This window comes from Urocampus carinirostris, chromosome 9 (genome assembly GCF_059441175.1).
Source record: "Urocampus carinirostris isolate Australia breed hairy pipefish chromosome 9, RoL_Ucar_1.0, whole genome shotgun sequence".
NCBI classification, from domain to species: Eukaryota; Metazoa; Chordata; class Actinopteri; order Syngnathiformes; family Syngnathidae; genus Urocampus; species Urocampus carinirostris.
In genome coordinates, this window is record NC_142357.1 from 9,264,954 (window position 1) to 9,281,549 (window position 16,596).

General features: G+C 44.1%; 1 protein-coding gene across 1 annotated transcript; it reads left to right on the top strand.

The window, feature by feature from the left end:
- Positions 1–2,666: 2,666 nt before the first annotated feature.
- LOC148359266 (uncharacterized) lies at positions 2,667–5,303 on the top strand. The gene is made up of 2 exons (XM_088344476.1): positions 2,667–3,004; positions 3,781–5,303. Exon 2 carries the CDS (start codon positions 3,976–3,978, stop codon positions 4,858–4,860), a length of 885 nt encoding a protein of 294 aa, XP_088200602.1. The 5' UTR covers positions 2,667–3,004; positions 3,781–3,975; the 3' UTR covers positions 4,861–5,303.
- The last annotated feature ends 11,293 nt before the right edge of the window (positions 5,304–16,596 follow it).

The window sequence follows — 16,596 nt, forward strand, 5'->3', positions numbered from 1 at the left end:
CATCGTTTTGAACCTGACAACATCAAACTGGTTGCCCTTTCCTCCAACCAGTAACAAAAAAGTAGCTCTCAGCGCCAGAAAAATTGGAGATCCCTTCTCTAAACATTAAATATTACATCTTTTATATATTATTTTTTTAGCACATTTGTTTTACACGCAAAAGTTCCCCGGTTCGAGGCCCAGAGGAAACATTTGTTGGCCTGAAGAAGCATGGGCACCACCAGGCTGTACTTGCCAGAGACACACCACAGGAAATGGTGCCCCTACGAACCTAGTGGCTGAGGGATCCACGACCCCATTTATTTATTTATTCATTTTCATTCAAATGCGGTAAATAGAGATGGGCTCCAATACCTCCGTGACCCTATTGAGGAAAAGCGGTGCAGATACGGGATGGATGGATGGATGGATGGATGGATGGATGGATGGATGGATGGATGGATGGATGGATGGATGGATGGATGGATGGATGGGATAACAGACACAAAACTATTTCAGTTTGTGCAATATTTTTACAGCATCCAAGGTGACAATATAACATAAAAAAACAACCATCCTTATGATATATATAAAACAACAACAAGAAGAGAAACTAAGCCAATAGAACGAAAACAAATACTGTACCTCAACATACTAGCAAAGAACAAATCAAATAAATTGACCTGCTGCAGTAGGTGGCTCCCCACACGTGAGACATTTGGGCGCATTATTGTAGGAAGGATAAAATTAAGTAAATAAATAACCTTGTGCAGCACATTATACATGAAACAATAAAGTTACAAGTCCAATGAGGTCGGTGGAATAGTCAACTGGTAATCAGGCAGGTTAACCAGAGAAAATCATTTTCCTAACATAGTTAAGGAAATGTCACCCTTTAAAAGTAAATGTATGAAAGAAGGGAAGAAATATATACACTGTATTGATGGAGTATTGGATGTGGGAGGGGGGTTGGATAGGCATTAGTTCTCATATAGCAGAGGGAAGTTACAATCAATTATATCGTCAATTCTTTATTTCAGACACAGGTCCCTTCCAGGATTTATATTAATTAAGCAGATTACATGATCATGAAAATGTAAACAAGGTTGTGCACTCATGCAGCTTCACTGTAGGTGCACATGAATAAAGCCTTTAATGCTGCATTCACATATCTGTCATTCTCAGCCAACTACAAGTTTGATCTGATGTAGTCTTATCCTATTACCCATGTATTTTTTTCCCATGACACCCACTAGAGTTTGTAAAGCGTGGTGACTTGGTTCAGGTGTAAAACTGCATTCACTTAACTGGTAAAATAAATCAGTTAATGCACGCAATGCCGAACTGAATGAATGAGTTATGCTAAGAAAAAAGCATTTAAAAAAAACAACCTGTTAGCTGCTGCACCCATTCACGCTGCCAACTTGGCCTCATCTTTCAGTTTTTCCTTGCCCTAATGAAGGTTTTAGATCAGGGGATGGTGTAATAATAGTCTGTAGTTTGCAGTAGTTTTTACAGCCCTTTGAGACTTCTTGTGACCAAGGACTATACAAATAAATATGGCTTGACTTGACTACTCCCTTTATAGATGATTGCCAATCTACTTTTAAGTGATAATGAACCTTACAAACACAACGTGGCACCTATTTACTCACACCGAGGCAGACTATCTAAAAACCAAGATAATTTGTGTGAACAACTTTATTTTATTTACCAAATAGTTATTTCAGTCATAAATTCAGTGTTGCTTGTGTTACATATCAATATGTATGTTAAAACCCCGCACAAAAGTTGTCATACAGTGTAAACAATTTCAAATTGGCAAAAAACTTGAAATATAGGGAGAACGTATAAGCGGATAGGCATGAGATTTGGCTATTCGTCTGGAAAGAAATGCATTAAACATCTGCAATAGGAGTAATTCATTTTAAAAACAAGTACTCCAAACAGTCATTTCATTACATCTTTAAAATAAATTAAATGAACAGGAGGCAGAAATAAATACTGATGGAGCATTGGATGTAGGTGTTGCTTGTATCATGTGGCAGAAGAAACAGTTACTTTCAATTTCATCATCAATCCTTTATTTCAGACTCAGATCCTAACCAAGGTTAACAACAATTGAGCTTATTACATAATTACAGAAGGTAAACAAAGTGAGTGTACAGTATAAACCTTCAATTACTGGATAGTATGTTTTAAACTACAGTTTCAATAGTGCATCGAGTGCCTATTTAATCTTGAATGGCAAGTAAAAAAAACATTGAATAAAAATAAAGCTAACTCCATGACTAAATATGTAAACAAGGAGTGTGCAGATTAATAACCCTTCAATTACTGGGCAGTATATTTTTAAATTAGTTTCAATAGTGCATCAAGTGCCTGTATTTAATCTTGAATGGCAAGTGTTTAATAAAAAATAATAAATTGAATAAAAATTAAGCTAACTCCATATTTGTAAAAATGTAAACAGGGTAGGTGCACATTAATAAACCTACAATAACTGGATTTGATACTTTCCATACGACCGTTTTTATAGTGTATGAATCACCCATTAATGTTGAATGGCAAGTGTATTCATAAACATGTGTTTATTTGTGTACATGTTTTCTGTTCCAAATAGTACTAGTTTAATGTTGGCTGGACACAAGACGTCCCAGCGGAGTATATCACGTCCGCTTTCCCACGTCGTCGTGTCAAAGCGCAGACTTCCGTCCTCGCGTGGATTTCTCTTCATTTCCGTGGGTCGTCGAAGTGACCACGCCGAAGACCAGCAGCACTTCCACGCCACGGCGTCGTCGAGAGTCCACTTCGCATTTTGAGCGACGCCCCCAAATTCCGTGCCGAGTGTTTGCAGACCCTCCGGGACGGAGAGGTGGAGGAGGAATCGGCAGCTCGGCCGTCTGTGGAACGCTGACGAGCAAGCGCCCAACGCCATTAGTTCACGACTTCAGCCGAGCCCCCCCTTAGCCGTGTTTTTCAAATGAATTTTCGGACTTCGGCGTTCCGGCGAGCGTTTTAAAAGGTAAGCGGGGGCGTTCGGGGGCCACTTCCTGGTTGCTCGGTGCCGCTTTGTGCCGTCGCCTTCCGTGCGTGTCGCAGCGACCGCTCGGACTGTGGTCAGCGCGCCGTGGCCGAGCGTCGCCTTCTTAGGTAACCCTCAACGCGGGCCGAAATGCCCGAATATAACCTCGCCGTTCGGAAAGAGCCCTCGGAAGCTCTTCGACTAGCTCGATGAACACCTCCATTCGTCCGTAGAACGTGTCCACTGAATATCCCCCGCTTGTTTTTCCCCCTTCTTCCTCAATCCGCTGCCACCGCATCGTTGCGCACCTCGCCACGGCTCGTCGTCGATAGCAGACAAAAGAGAGCCTTGTTTTCGGACGCTTCTGTGCGTTAGCGTCGCCCCGGAAAGTCGCATAAGCGTGGCTGGCACACATACGAGCAGTCGTCAAAATGTATTTGAAAAGCGCGCTCCACATTTGACCTGCGCATATGCGCATATCTTTGCATATTGTTGTCGCTCTGTTATTGATTGCATTGATATACCGTGAAATTCTTAAAGGGATACTAACCTCCTGTATGCGGAAATCACTGGCAGCACATGCGCTCGCACAGCTTTCGCCGGGGAGCTTTATTCATGAAAAATCGACTTTATGATCATGTTGTTGTTGTGAATTTGTCACGTTTTAAGCGCCGGCTATGTTAGCCCGCTGTGTTTACCCTGCGTTTTTTCGTTCTCCCCCAACATTTCTATTCTTAACCCTCCTCCCTTCGCCCTGTTCATGTGTTGCTCCCCAGGACTCCACGGCTGCTGCAGAGAATGGGAATAGGGACACAGGCCAAGGCTTGCCATTTTGGCTGAAGGAACAGGACAGTTGTCAAGCCTGCGCGCCGGCGTCAATCCCCTCTCTCCCTCGCCTCACCTCTCCTCTCCTATCCTCCCCCCCTCCGGCGCACACACAAGGACACAAACCGCCGCCCACATTCACGGCTATGTCCACAGCTTTAGACATTGCTGGCCCTTCCTCGCCAGATCAAGCCAACAGCAGCGCTAAAATCCCCAACGAGCCTTTGAGACCCAGCCTCAAGCGCTCCAGCCACCCGTACGGCCTGACCCACTACATTGCCAGCCCTTCGCAAGGCATGGACGTGAAAGGCCTGATCCAAGCCTCTACGAACCAGCCGCAGGAGGCCCCGCCTGGGCCTACCAAGCCCCGCCGGGCCCCTTCCTGGCCAGATATGTGGGAGTCGCCCAGCGGGCTCCACCTGGCCCACGCTGCAGAGCTCCTGATGCGAGCCGGGTTGTTGGCGCTGACCCCTGCAACCACCGAGCAGGCCGCCCCCAGCGCCCAACCCGCAAAACTGGAGGTGGCGGAGGCCAAAGGGGGCAAAGGGGACCCAGAAGCCGTGGCGTCCGGGCCCGAAGAGGAGGAAGACGACATGCCCGGGTGCAGGACGGACATACAGCCCTACCTGGGCGCCTGGTTCCCATTCAGCCCCACTCTCTTGCCCCTCGCCGGCTTCCAAATGGGAGGGGGCCACTGGAGGAGCGCCGCCATAGGGGCCGAGGGCGTGGAGGGCCTGGCGGCCGAGGGTCACTCGCCCGGTTCCCTGGGCGGGGGCGGAGGTAGCAGGAGGAAGAGAAAGCGATGCGGCGAATGCGTCCCGTGCAGGCGGCAGACGAACTGCGAACAGTGCAGCAGCTGCCGCAACCGTAAGAGGGGACACCAGATCTGTAAATACAGGAAGTGCGAGGAGCTGAAGAGGAAGCCGGGCGGTCCCGGGTTCGAGGGGAGGGTGTCGGCGTTTGACCTCAGAGGTTCCGATTTTTCTTTGGGTCTGGCACAGGAGAGAAGCAGCGGCGCCTTGGACGGATAGTTGACCAGCTCATATGTAAACACGCACACAAACACACTCGCATAAGACACACTGGACGCCATGTTGGTTCAAAGACATGTTTAGCGCAGAAGAATGTTCTCACTCGTTCCCATCCTTTCTTTTGACAATCAGCGAATTGGAGAGGAGAGAGAGAGAAGGACACAAACTCATGTGTCACTCTTGACGACGACAAAAATGTAAATAAACTGTAAATATCGGGGAAAACATTATCTCTTTTTTACATCCCTTTCTAGTTTGGATGTATTGTGTTGCAGCCGTTCTGAAGAAGAAGGAGAAAAAAAAGAGCCAAATGTTTTGTTTGGGGACTCTCAACTCTGTTGTCACCGCATCATCAGTAAGCGAGTCGTCTAAATTATTTCATGTGCAACTTGTACTGTAAAGATCTGTTTGCCCTTTTGAAATAAAAGAAATTGGCCACGCGCGCTTGTCTACACGCTTGTACTCCTATTTAATTGGGGTGGGAGAAGAGGGGGTTTTTGGCTAACGTGTTTCCGCTGCTACGTGCGCACGCGCGTTTACTGGCGTGGATTATGAGTCACCTAATGGCGTGGAGCCTTATCGCCATCCCGCAGACACGCTCGCACTGGCGCACCTACGAGCGCACCGCAAGCTGACACACATCACAAAACAATCTCCGCACTCACCCCACAGTGTCGTTTTTTTTGTTTTGTTACTATTTTACAGATTTCCGTTCAGGGGCACCTATTTACTCAGACAGACTATGTAAAATTAAAACAAAGATAATCTATGTACTCAAGTTTACCAAAAAAGCAACACAAACTATCATATTAGCATCTTATTTTCCTAATTGCAGAAAAAATTTAGTGTCGCTTATTATATACATACTAACTTTTTGTCATCAAAGGTACTGTCCCGAATATAAAAATGTTCTACTTGCTGACGCCACCTTCTGGCTTAAGTTATCATTGCAGCCTCTTTCAAGCAGCTTGTCTGATGTTTGCAAGTACCTGCATTTCTTAGACATGCTTTAATCAAATCTTTTTTTATCTTTTTAGAGTTTGGGTTGGTGTTTGGACTATATCTAGAGCATTCTTTTTCTTACTTTCATCATTTTCACGAAACACTAAAAGAAAAGCGTAAGCACGTGCAGGAAATCACTCTCTCCCCTCCTCCCCCCTTTCCTACTTATGTATTGCGAGTCTTGAACAGCTCCGATTAAAATAAGGTGTTTTTTTATAAAGGCTCTTTGAACTCAACTGGGCATGATTAACACCCATTTTTTTGTACTTTAAACTTTTATGGACACCTTAACCCACACATCCGACCCTTAAGAATCAGTAGATGTTATCGTGCACTCTATTTTTATGCACAAAACAGAACTTGTGTCCAGAATATTAAAAAAATTTAACATGTTCTTGTTTAAAACCAAAAGTGGGAAACTAACCAAAACGCAGTTCTAATGCGATCGTTGGAGTGGTTTATTCACGCACAAAGATTTCAAGATAAAGCAGCTGTAGACAAAAATAATAGTCTTGAGATTTTTAGTTGTTTAAATTTGAAAAATCGTTAGGCGTTTTCAAAGGGAGGAAAGCAGTACACTAACGCGGACTGAGGTAATATTGGTGAGTATGGTATTGTTGCAGTATACTAGCAAATCTCATCTCATTAGCCGTACCGCTTATCCTCATTAGGGTCGCGGGGGGGCTGGAGCCCATCCCAGCCATCTCCGGGCAGTGGGCAGGGGACACCCTGAACTGGTTGCCAGCCAATCGCAGGGCACACAGGGACAGACAACTCATTCGCTCATTCACACCTAGGGACAATTTGGACCGGCCAATCCACCTGAAATGCATGTTTTTTGGAACGTGGGAGGAAACCGGAGTGCCCGGAGCAAATGTTATCCTCAATCAAGCATTTATTGGGTAAATAGAATTAAAGTGTTTTCACAAATGATCTGTTTTCATTCTACTTAATCTGCTGTGAGTAAATAGAAGCCACGTTGCACTTGTCAGGTTTTTTATTGCTTAATTAGGTGAATAGCTATCTTCAACATACCCACCAAAACTACTTGCTTTAAGTGTTAGACTACCACATTTAGCCACTTAAAGATGCCTACAGTTTTAAAAATAAATCTTACTGTGTCGAGTTTGCATGTTCTCCCCGTGCTTGTGTGGGCTTACTCCGGGCATTCTGGTTTCCTCCCACATTCTAAAAACATTCATTTCAGGTTAATTAGCCGGTCCGAATTGTCCCTAGGTGTGAATGAGCGAGTGAGTTGTCCGTCTCTGTGTGCCCTGCGACTGGCTGGCTACCAGTTCAGGGTGTCCCCTGCCCACTGCCCGATTATAGCTGGAATAGGCTCCAGTGCGACCCTACTGAGGATAAGGGGTGCAGATGATGGATGAATGGATGGCTGCTTTGCTTTGAAGCAAGACTAAATCTTTGTGCCTGAATAAACTACCCTCGCGGTCGCGTTATATTTACCTTTTGGTAAAAGTTTGCCAGTTTCGGTAATAAACTACCCTTTTTTTTTTTTTTATATTCTGGTGACAGATTGTGTTTTGCATTTGAGAATAGTGTGTAATAACATACCGCTCTTTAATGTCAAAAGGTTGGCATACATGTATAATCTTTCTATTCCAGGGGCCCACAACCTTTTCTGTACCTTGGACCGGTTTAAGGTGTTCCGATATACTTGCAGCCTGGCTAAAAAACATTCATAATAATTAACAGTCATAATAATAATAATAATAAACACAAACCCACTGGGTAAACACTAAACCACTAGGGATGTAGATGACATAGGAAAAGGCTTTTAGTTTCATCTTATGGTGCCATGTTGTACAACATCATTTTGGCTAAACTCTTTCCCATAGTGCTCCATTGCAATATTATTTAATGTGGCATCGTGAGTAAAAATAGCGTGATGGTAAAATAAAATCGAATGCCTTCTTGTATATTACCTTTAGTTGTCTAGTAATTAAGATTTGGCCCTCTCATCGCCAATTCCTGCTGCCTTCGATGCTGAGCACTTGATTTTCTTTTCGTGCAGCCCTGTACCAACGACCCATGGCCCAGTACTAGTCAGCGGCCTGGTGGTTGCTGACCACTGCTGTATACCGCTTTAAAAGTGGTATTAGTTAAAGCAATCAAGATTTATTGTGTGATAGCGTGATGATGAGATCAAATCTAATGCCCTTTCCTTAAATATCTAAAAACTAAGTGGCCTGGTGAATATGATTCGGTGCTCTCACCGCCCCGGACCGGGTTCGTTTCCCGTTGCATTTAGAGCTGAGCAAACAAGGTCAGCGAAATGTGTCAACTGATCAACCGTTGCTCAATCGTGGTGATATACAACTATAAAACAACGCTCACACAAACTTTGACGTTTTTTTTGATGAAAAATGTGTGTAGTTCCGAACAAATACATTATATTTCATCCCTCAGAACCCCTAAAACAGCCAAATTGAGTCAGTACTTAAAGGGACATTGTGTAACAAATACATTAAAGGGTTTTTTTTTTTATTCCTGTGCGGCCTAGTATGGATCCGCGGCATTGCTGTTGCTGACCACTGTTTTAGTCTTCATAGTCTGTCTTGCTGTGAGTAAATAGGTGCTCTGTTGTGTTTGGAAGGTTTGTCATCGCTTAATAGTTGCAATTACACTCATTGATAAAGAGGGGAAAATTCCAAGGTTGACAGCAATGCAAGCTCCGCTTTCATCCCACAATGACGCAATTCGTTTTTTGAACCAGAAAGTGAGCCAGAGGTTAGAATTTGGCGCCCTTATCGCCATGATCTGGGTTCGATTCCCGTTGCAACTAATGCTGATCAAATGTGTTCAGCGGAAATTGTCTATTGATCAATCATTGCTCAAATACGGTGATATACCGTATTTTCCGCACTATAAGGCACACCTAAAAGCCTTTATTTTTTTCAAAAGCTGACCATGCGCCTTATAATACAGTGTGCCTTATTTATGGATTAATTTTAAAATTGCAAAGTTTTCCAACTAACTTGCAGCCGCCGACTCGATTTCCCCCCGAACGCCAAGTAGTACGCGGTGTATGCTGGGATTTATTTGCCGGCGTTTCATTGGCTAACCAATGTGTCAATCATCATTTGAATCAATCACTATTGGCTAAAGTTATTCAGAGGTCAAGGGGCGGATCCTTTTTATCATTTACAGGCTGGCATTGGCTTAAACGGCAACACAAAGCCTGCAATTGGCCAAAACAACGGTGTATGCTGGGATTTATTTACCGGCGTTTCATTGGCTAACCAATGTGTCAATCATCATTTGAATCGATCTCTATTGGCTAAAGTTATTCGGAGGTCAAGAGGCGGATCCTTTTTATCATTTACAGGCTGGCATTGGCTTAAACGGCAACACAAAGCCTGCAATTGGCCAAAAAAGATGAATGTTTATGGCACGTGGCTGACGGCATAGAGAAAGCATTTTTTTCTATTCTGTATTTGAAATTATTTTATTCTCTTGGATTTACTACCCTCACGGATATAAGAGGACATTGGGTGCACATTATTATGAACACAACGACTTCGGTGAGCTACTTCGGGTTTTATATTGTCCCTGTATCTTGTTTCAGACTGAACTCGATGTTTCTGTGATAAGCGGTGCAGATAATGGATGGAATGGAGTGTCTATTTTTAAATTAAACTCAATTCCAAGTGTTTATTGTCATATGCACAGTAAAGTTGCGAGCGAAAAAGAAAATAGAAACTCAGGAATGGTTGGCATTTCTTGAATCCCAAGACTTGAACCTTCCGAATGATGGAACGATGCATTTGAGTGACATCGTACGGACACCGCATCCGCACGTGTTCTCGACACGTATTTGCGTCTTTGCAAGCTTTGGGAATGTTAAGGGGGTAATAAGTTGGACTTAACTATCTGACTGTTTTGTCCACGTTCCCATTGTAGCGCCTTATAATCCGGTGCGTCTTATCTATGTCAAAAATTGGACAAAAAACTATTTTTTCGGGGTGCGCCCTATAACCCGGTGCGCCTTATAGTGCGGAAAATATTAGGAAACTTTGTTTTCTTACTTTGAGGGCTGGTACCAAATGGTCCGCGGCCTATGGTTGCCTACCACTGTTCTAGTCTATGTAGTCTGTCTTGCTGTGAATAGGTGCCGCGTTGTGTTTGTAAGGTTTATCATCGCTTAATAATTTGAATTACAATCAGTCATAAGGGGACCAGTTTTGTTAGGTTGACAGGTATGAAATCTCGGCACTCAACCCACAATGATGCAATGTGTTTATTTTATGACTATTTTTCACAACTTCACGCAAGTAAGCAAGTTTGTGGTTAGGATTTGGCGCCCTCACCGCTGCGATCTGGGTTCGGTCCCCGTTTGCTCATCAAATGTGGCCAGCGGACATTTTCTATTGATTAATCATTGCTCAAACACGGTGATATACTCTCAAGTATAAAAAACGTGTGTACACACAAATAAATATGTTATAAGCAAAAATTAGACAACTTTATTTTCTTTCTTTGAGGCCTAGTACAAAACAGTCCACCACGGGTGGTTACTGACGGCGGTTCTAGTCTACATAGTCTCTCTTGCTGTGAGTAAATAGGTTACGTGTTGATTTTGTAAAGTTTATCATCTATTTTATATCAATTAATCAATGACAATCATTGATTAGGGGGAGCAGTTGTCTTCGGTTGACAGGTATGCAATCTCCGCTCTCGACCCACTATGATGCAACGTGTTTTTTGTGACTATTTTTCCCAACTCTACGCAAGAAAGCGAGCCAGGACCGTGTAGGTTTTTTGCGCTTGTTGCCGTAACGATGGCTGATGTGATAAGACCTTCTTCCTCAGCGCCACACTCCAGGGGACCTCAGGGAAGACGTAACCATGGCAACGCTCGGCCTGAGGTGTCACGCTATAATTGGGCCACGGCTGCACTTCCTGTGCGCCTTCAGTCAGGGGGGATCGCGGAGGGACTGTGTGCGTGTTGTGTGTCCGTGTGTGCGTGTTGTGTGCGCGTGTGCGTGCGTGTGTGGGGGGTTGTGTGTGTGTTTGTCAGGCAGGCGAAAGAGAAGGAGAGAGCGGCGCAGCACGCCAGCCAACGCAGGACACTGCCAACTCATGGAGAACAGCAGCGAGCTCCAACATCGTGCAATTACAACACTCGCTCTGAATGACAAACACACAACCTTCCACTCAAGTCCTCACACTCCGTCCTGCCACCGCGCAACAGCAACATTCTTCGCAGCTTTTCGTTCAATCCCCCCCCCTTCTTTTCTAGTGATTCGGAGCCTAATCCCCCCCCCCTCCCTCTTTTTTTTCGTCACGCACACATACGCGTCAATAGGCCAAAGAGGTCCTTCTGCACTACGGACTAAGATTTATGGTTATCAAAAATAAAATTATTTAAGGTTGAATTAAATTCCGAAGTTTTCAGACATATGGTTTTAGAAAATTGAGATTTTTAAAAAAAATGTCATTATACAGTAATCCTTTGCTGTGTCGTGGTTTACTTATCGGCAATTTGACTTCTCCGCGTGCTACTCATTCGTGCATCGTGTTTTGCATTCTAATTGTCTAAACAGTCACTTTTTTCTTGTGTCCACCTGCGCATCAATGACGTTGCAGTCTGAGTTAGATATAAGATCGGGCCTAAAAAAATCCAGCCCGACCGGCCCGTGGGTATAAAAGCCCGAACAAACCCGAACCCAACTGCTTGATTTGGAGGACCGAGCCCGAAGTAAGCCTGAAGTAAACCCGAAGCGCGAACTTTGCCGCTAAAGTACGCGTTTTGACTGAAGTGCGCAAGGCGCCGAAGTGCAGCAAAGAAAAAAACAATGGTGAGGAAAAGCCCGGCCAGGCCCAACTTAGTGAATGATATTTTTGTACCAGGCGCGAAATTCGCATAATAAATAAATAAATGTTTCTATTTATCGGCCGGTTTTGACTATTGAAGGATCTTTTTGGAATGCAACACAGCAAAGAAACAAGAGAATACTTTTTCATACATGCCTAATTTCTTCAAAGATCATGTTCATAATTCGAATTGCTCATATAACGAGCACATTTTCCCAATATTGAATTATTAAAATTGAATTGGTCCATTCCCTTTCTTACAAAAGCTTTCACATGAACCCTAAAACACATCACTAAAAACACATTCAAATAGTATTTAATCATTAAAGATACAGTAATATGATAAATTAGATGATTTTAACAGAATAAAATGCAATCTTGTAATGAGCAGGCAGATCACATACCCGGCAACGTATATGTTTTCCCCATATTTTATACGCTTTTTATTTATTATTTCAAATTGTGAACAAGTTTTAGACAAGGAAATGGAAAAAAAAAACTTTTTAATCCTGATTGTCTCAGATGACAAGCTCATTGTAAATTGCTAATACCATTGCGGTGTTCTACATAAGCTGACTGGCTCTAAGTAAATAGTTGCCCTGATGTGTTTGTAAGGTTTATTATTGGTTAATAAGGGGAATTGCAACCAGTAATACAGGGAGCAATTGGCTGAGGTATGCAGGTAAGAGATCAAGTGACTGTTGATGATACAAAAGCACTTACTGTATACAAGTTATTATTTAATGCGTTGTATTTTGTAAAACATTGTGTTTTCTCGCATCTTTACTCCCAAAAAATCGCATCAAACGAAACCATCCGCAGTGTAACATACACGCACACATGCGCACAAACGCACGCACACACCGGAAATCTGTGTCACCCGCTGCCCAGCAGGTCCAGTGACTCCCTGAACGCCTGCAGTCTGGCTCCACTGGCCTGCAAGATGGCAGGAAAGAAAGGGGGGAGGAAAAGGGATTGAACAGGGGGGGAGTAGGAGGCGCGGGGGTCGAAAGCGGATCCAGGGAGAGGTGGAGGGTGAACGGGAGGTGCGTAGGGGGGCTTGAAAGAGACTTGGTGAAGGGCAGAGAGGGGGAGGAGGTGAGTAGGGGGGGGGGTATTGGAGAGGGTGAAACTGGGAGGGATGAAAAGCAGGCCACAGGAGAGGGGGGGGATGGGGGAGTGAGGGACGCAGGGAGGAGGACGGGGAGACGGACAGCAGGGGATGGAGATAACGTGGGCCGAACAAAGAAAAGCTGAGAGACGAGTGCAGGACGAGTTCCCGAAAGCGGAGCGATGGAGTTGATACAAACGCATCGAGAACGAGACGCGCGTGACTGCGTCGCCAAAGCCGTTCGGTGCGGCTCGCTCGTTGCGTGCGAGTGAGCAACCCCGTGGCGCCTACATATGTTGGCAGCGACTCCTCATACTGCAGTGGAACACTGTGCCAGCCTGCAACCTGCGCTGAAGGCAAGCAGGGCGGACCCCTTACTTGCCAGCCAGGCTTTCCTGCGTCTTGTTTTTTTCCCAAAATGGCAACGCTTCGTCGTGTCTGCAAAATTTGCACACGGAACCTCAGAACTGCGAGGCCCAGCCGCCTGGCCTAGCCGCCCGGCCTTTTCATAATGACCCTCAGCCCCCGCTTCCCCCCTCGTGCAACAGAAATGACTCTACTTCCCTAAAACTTTCAGGCTCATCTGCCCTCTGGTTTTATTCAAACCTCTGGGGGTCAAAGGGTACTCTTGACCTTTGACCTTTTAAGCTATTAAAGATGGATTCGGATGAGGCTAACGTCTACCATCCCAAAGCTCCAAGAAAAACAAAGTATTTTCTCTCAGGCATGCATGCATAAAGATATTTACTTCCTAATTCATTCAATTTCCAACCTCTTTTCCTCAAAAGTGGCCTCAGCCTTAGCAAATCCCAGCTATCCTTGGCCAGTGGGCAGGGGACACCGTGTACTCGTTGCCAAACATTCACAGGGATACCCTATTAATATCATATCCAAAGAATAAAAGTTATGTGTCCTTGTCAATGTTGGGACCATTGGGGGGGGGCAAGCATTTCACACCTAGACCTTCAGCTCCAGTCTGAATTCGTGATCTGTCGTTCGCGAACAAACTGGCTCATAGAGCCGGTTCTTGGAAATTAAATTTCCTATTATATTCATGAGGACACAGGTGGAAGGGAAGTGACTTGGGCCCACTCCAATCCCTCGGCCTGTGCCCGGTTCTCTGGGCCACGGTCCGCTTGGTGAGTTGGCAATGTGGACTGAACAAGAAGGGGGGAGGCAAATGTGAAGGCCACCACAAAGACACCCGACTTGCTAAGCTTGTCTTTTGTAATAAGGTTAAACACAGACACAAAACAACAATGATGGGTGGATAATAAAGATGAGTCATCAAATGAGAACCTCGGCCTGACCCGAACATAATGATTGACATTTTAGGCCTAACCCGCCTCGAAATTTTAGATCGGGCCAGGCTTGAGCTCGGGCTTAAGATTTGAACTCTAGGCCAAAAGCCGCGGAAAAAAACTTTTCCCGCTTGCAAGAGGCTTCCTCAAGTTTTCCGGCCTTTTGCTATTAAACCAATACAAAAATATATTTCTTTTTGCAGATTATTCTCTTCAAGTTTGATGGCTCTTGGCCCGATCGCTTTGGTGGAATATCACCTCGAGCCAATCATAGTTTGTAAAACCAGGGATGTTTTCCAAGGCCTGCTAGCAGGCGCTGACTTTTGAACTTGGAATCTGATTGGCTAAACACACAGCTTTATCAAACAATGATGTTACAGTACACGGTCTTAAGGATTTTTGGTTAAAGCTTCTGGATAGATTTCTTAGCCTAACAACAACTAATGCCTGAAAAGGGATTCTTAATTATGAACGCTCACATCTGCAAGAAGACCAGCAACCAGAGAGAATCAATTGAAGGAACCTGTCAGAAAATTTGGAATATGTTAAGTGGTGATGGACAAAATATAAACAACATCACATGATTTAGATTCTTTTTTAGGCCAGCAGAGAACACCTTGCAGGCCCTGACGGCTAACCACTGGTTGGGACTAACACACTACAAGAGAATTACATTTTCAGTAATGACTAATATTAACATTTTGTAAGTCTACTATTCTTACTCATAATTGTACAAAATGTGAGAAAAAAAAATATATGTATATTTCAAACCTTTTCCAAGATGATGCAGTTTGAAGACAGTCCATCTCGTTTTTGACTTCCTGAGCTGTGACAACATGAGAAGAACACCAGCACCCTAGCAAGCCAGTCACCATATTGTTTTACATGTTAGTCGCAAATGTTTTGAGGGTTTTATGCAAAGCTTTGGTCGTTTTTGTAGAGAATACCCAGGCGTTGTGAGGCAGGTGGGTGCAGAAATGGTATAACAAATAACGAGCAGCGAAAAATGGGCAACTGGCAAAAACACACAGAGAGCTGACGGGCTAAACTACAGGGCAGGCTAGCAGGCTTCTAAAAACGGCTGACCAACCAAAAGCATGTATTCGGCAGCCAGGATAACTGGGAGTCAACAACAAACCCAGCCGTAAATATACAAAATGATCACAGCAGGCTAGCCGGATGCTACAGAGGGTGGACCTTGACCGATCGGTGGGAAAAAAAACGGTGGCTGGCTGACTGAAAACATGCCAGGCTACCCAGGAATCTGAAATGAAAAACAGCTTGGGCAACAAACACGAACCCAGCCGGGCAAAAAACAATGAGCACAATAGGCTAGCCAGCTAGCAGACTGCTATTGGGGCTGACCTGGACCAAACAAAAACTGGAAGCCTTTGGGGACCCGCACGCTAGCGGGCAGCTATCGAGACAATATTATATAATTGCAAGACGGGCGGCAAAAAACATAAAGGAAAAGTCACATTCACATACCGAAAATGCGGCAAAGGCAAAAGAGGAATACATACTGTCTACGCAGGCAAGTAAACTTACATCATGCATCTTTTGATGATCGAAGCAACTCGGACATAGTCCTCCAGCGACACGATAAGTATAGTTCCAATAACTCCAAGCAAAAATGAATGCTATGCTGATTACTACAATCACTGTCTGTTTTTTTGTTCTTCAACAGGACCTGCCATTGTTTTGAGTCCTTGTTGTCATCTAGTGACATCACAACTCTAGGGGATATGAGGTCAAACTGTCAACTTTGAGAAATGATTTCTGAAGTTCCATGGCAGAACTATAATATTGATCTGATGTTGTACTGACAGTACATTATTAGTCCGAAAATATCCCAAAAGTATCAAATTCTATTTTTATGACATTCATGTAAAATTATGCTAAAATTTAGCAATCAGTGTGAACCGTATGGTGATCGACATTGTAGATGGCTAGCAGAAGACTAATGATGGTACTACAACAATTACCATTATACTACTATCACTACTATTAGTATTATAGTACTAGCACTATTTATGTATCCTACACAGAGAAACAGGTAAGCTAACAGGCTAAAAAAGTGCCAAGAAAAAAAACCTGGAATAACCAGATAGGTAAGACAATGTTGTGTTTTTTTTCAGAAAGGTGGTTAGCATTAGCAACAGTAGCAGTGTCCATTGCAGAAAGGATTGTCGATGGCATGCTGAAACAATTCAGCTCCTTGTAGCTAGCATTGGCTTCATAACTAAGTTTGAATTCCTACCCTCTTTATTTTGCTGTTACATGAACATCTATTGTGTGTATTATACCATGCAGGTACACCCTTACCTGTGTGCTAAATATTGATATCTCTGGAGCTTGCATAGGGTTCCATTTATAGCTGGGTCAACAACTTAAGCCAGGTGTGTCCAGACCTTTCAGAAAGCGGGCCAGATTTGGTAAGCTGACAGTGTGCAGGGGCCGACTATTCAGCCCGGCATTATTTGTTTT

What these genes read in the sequence shown, in the direction of transcription:
- LOC148359266 (XM_088344476.1), top strand. Translation starts at nt 3,976, where the DNA reads ATGTCCACAGCTTTAGACATTGCTGGCCCTTCCTCGCCAGATCAAGCC.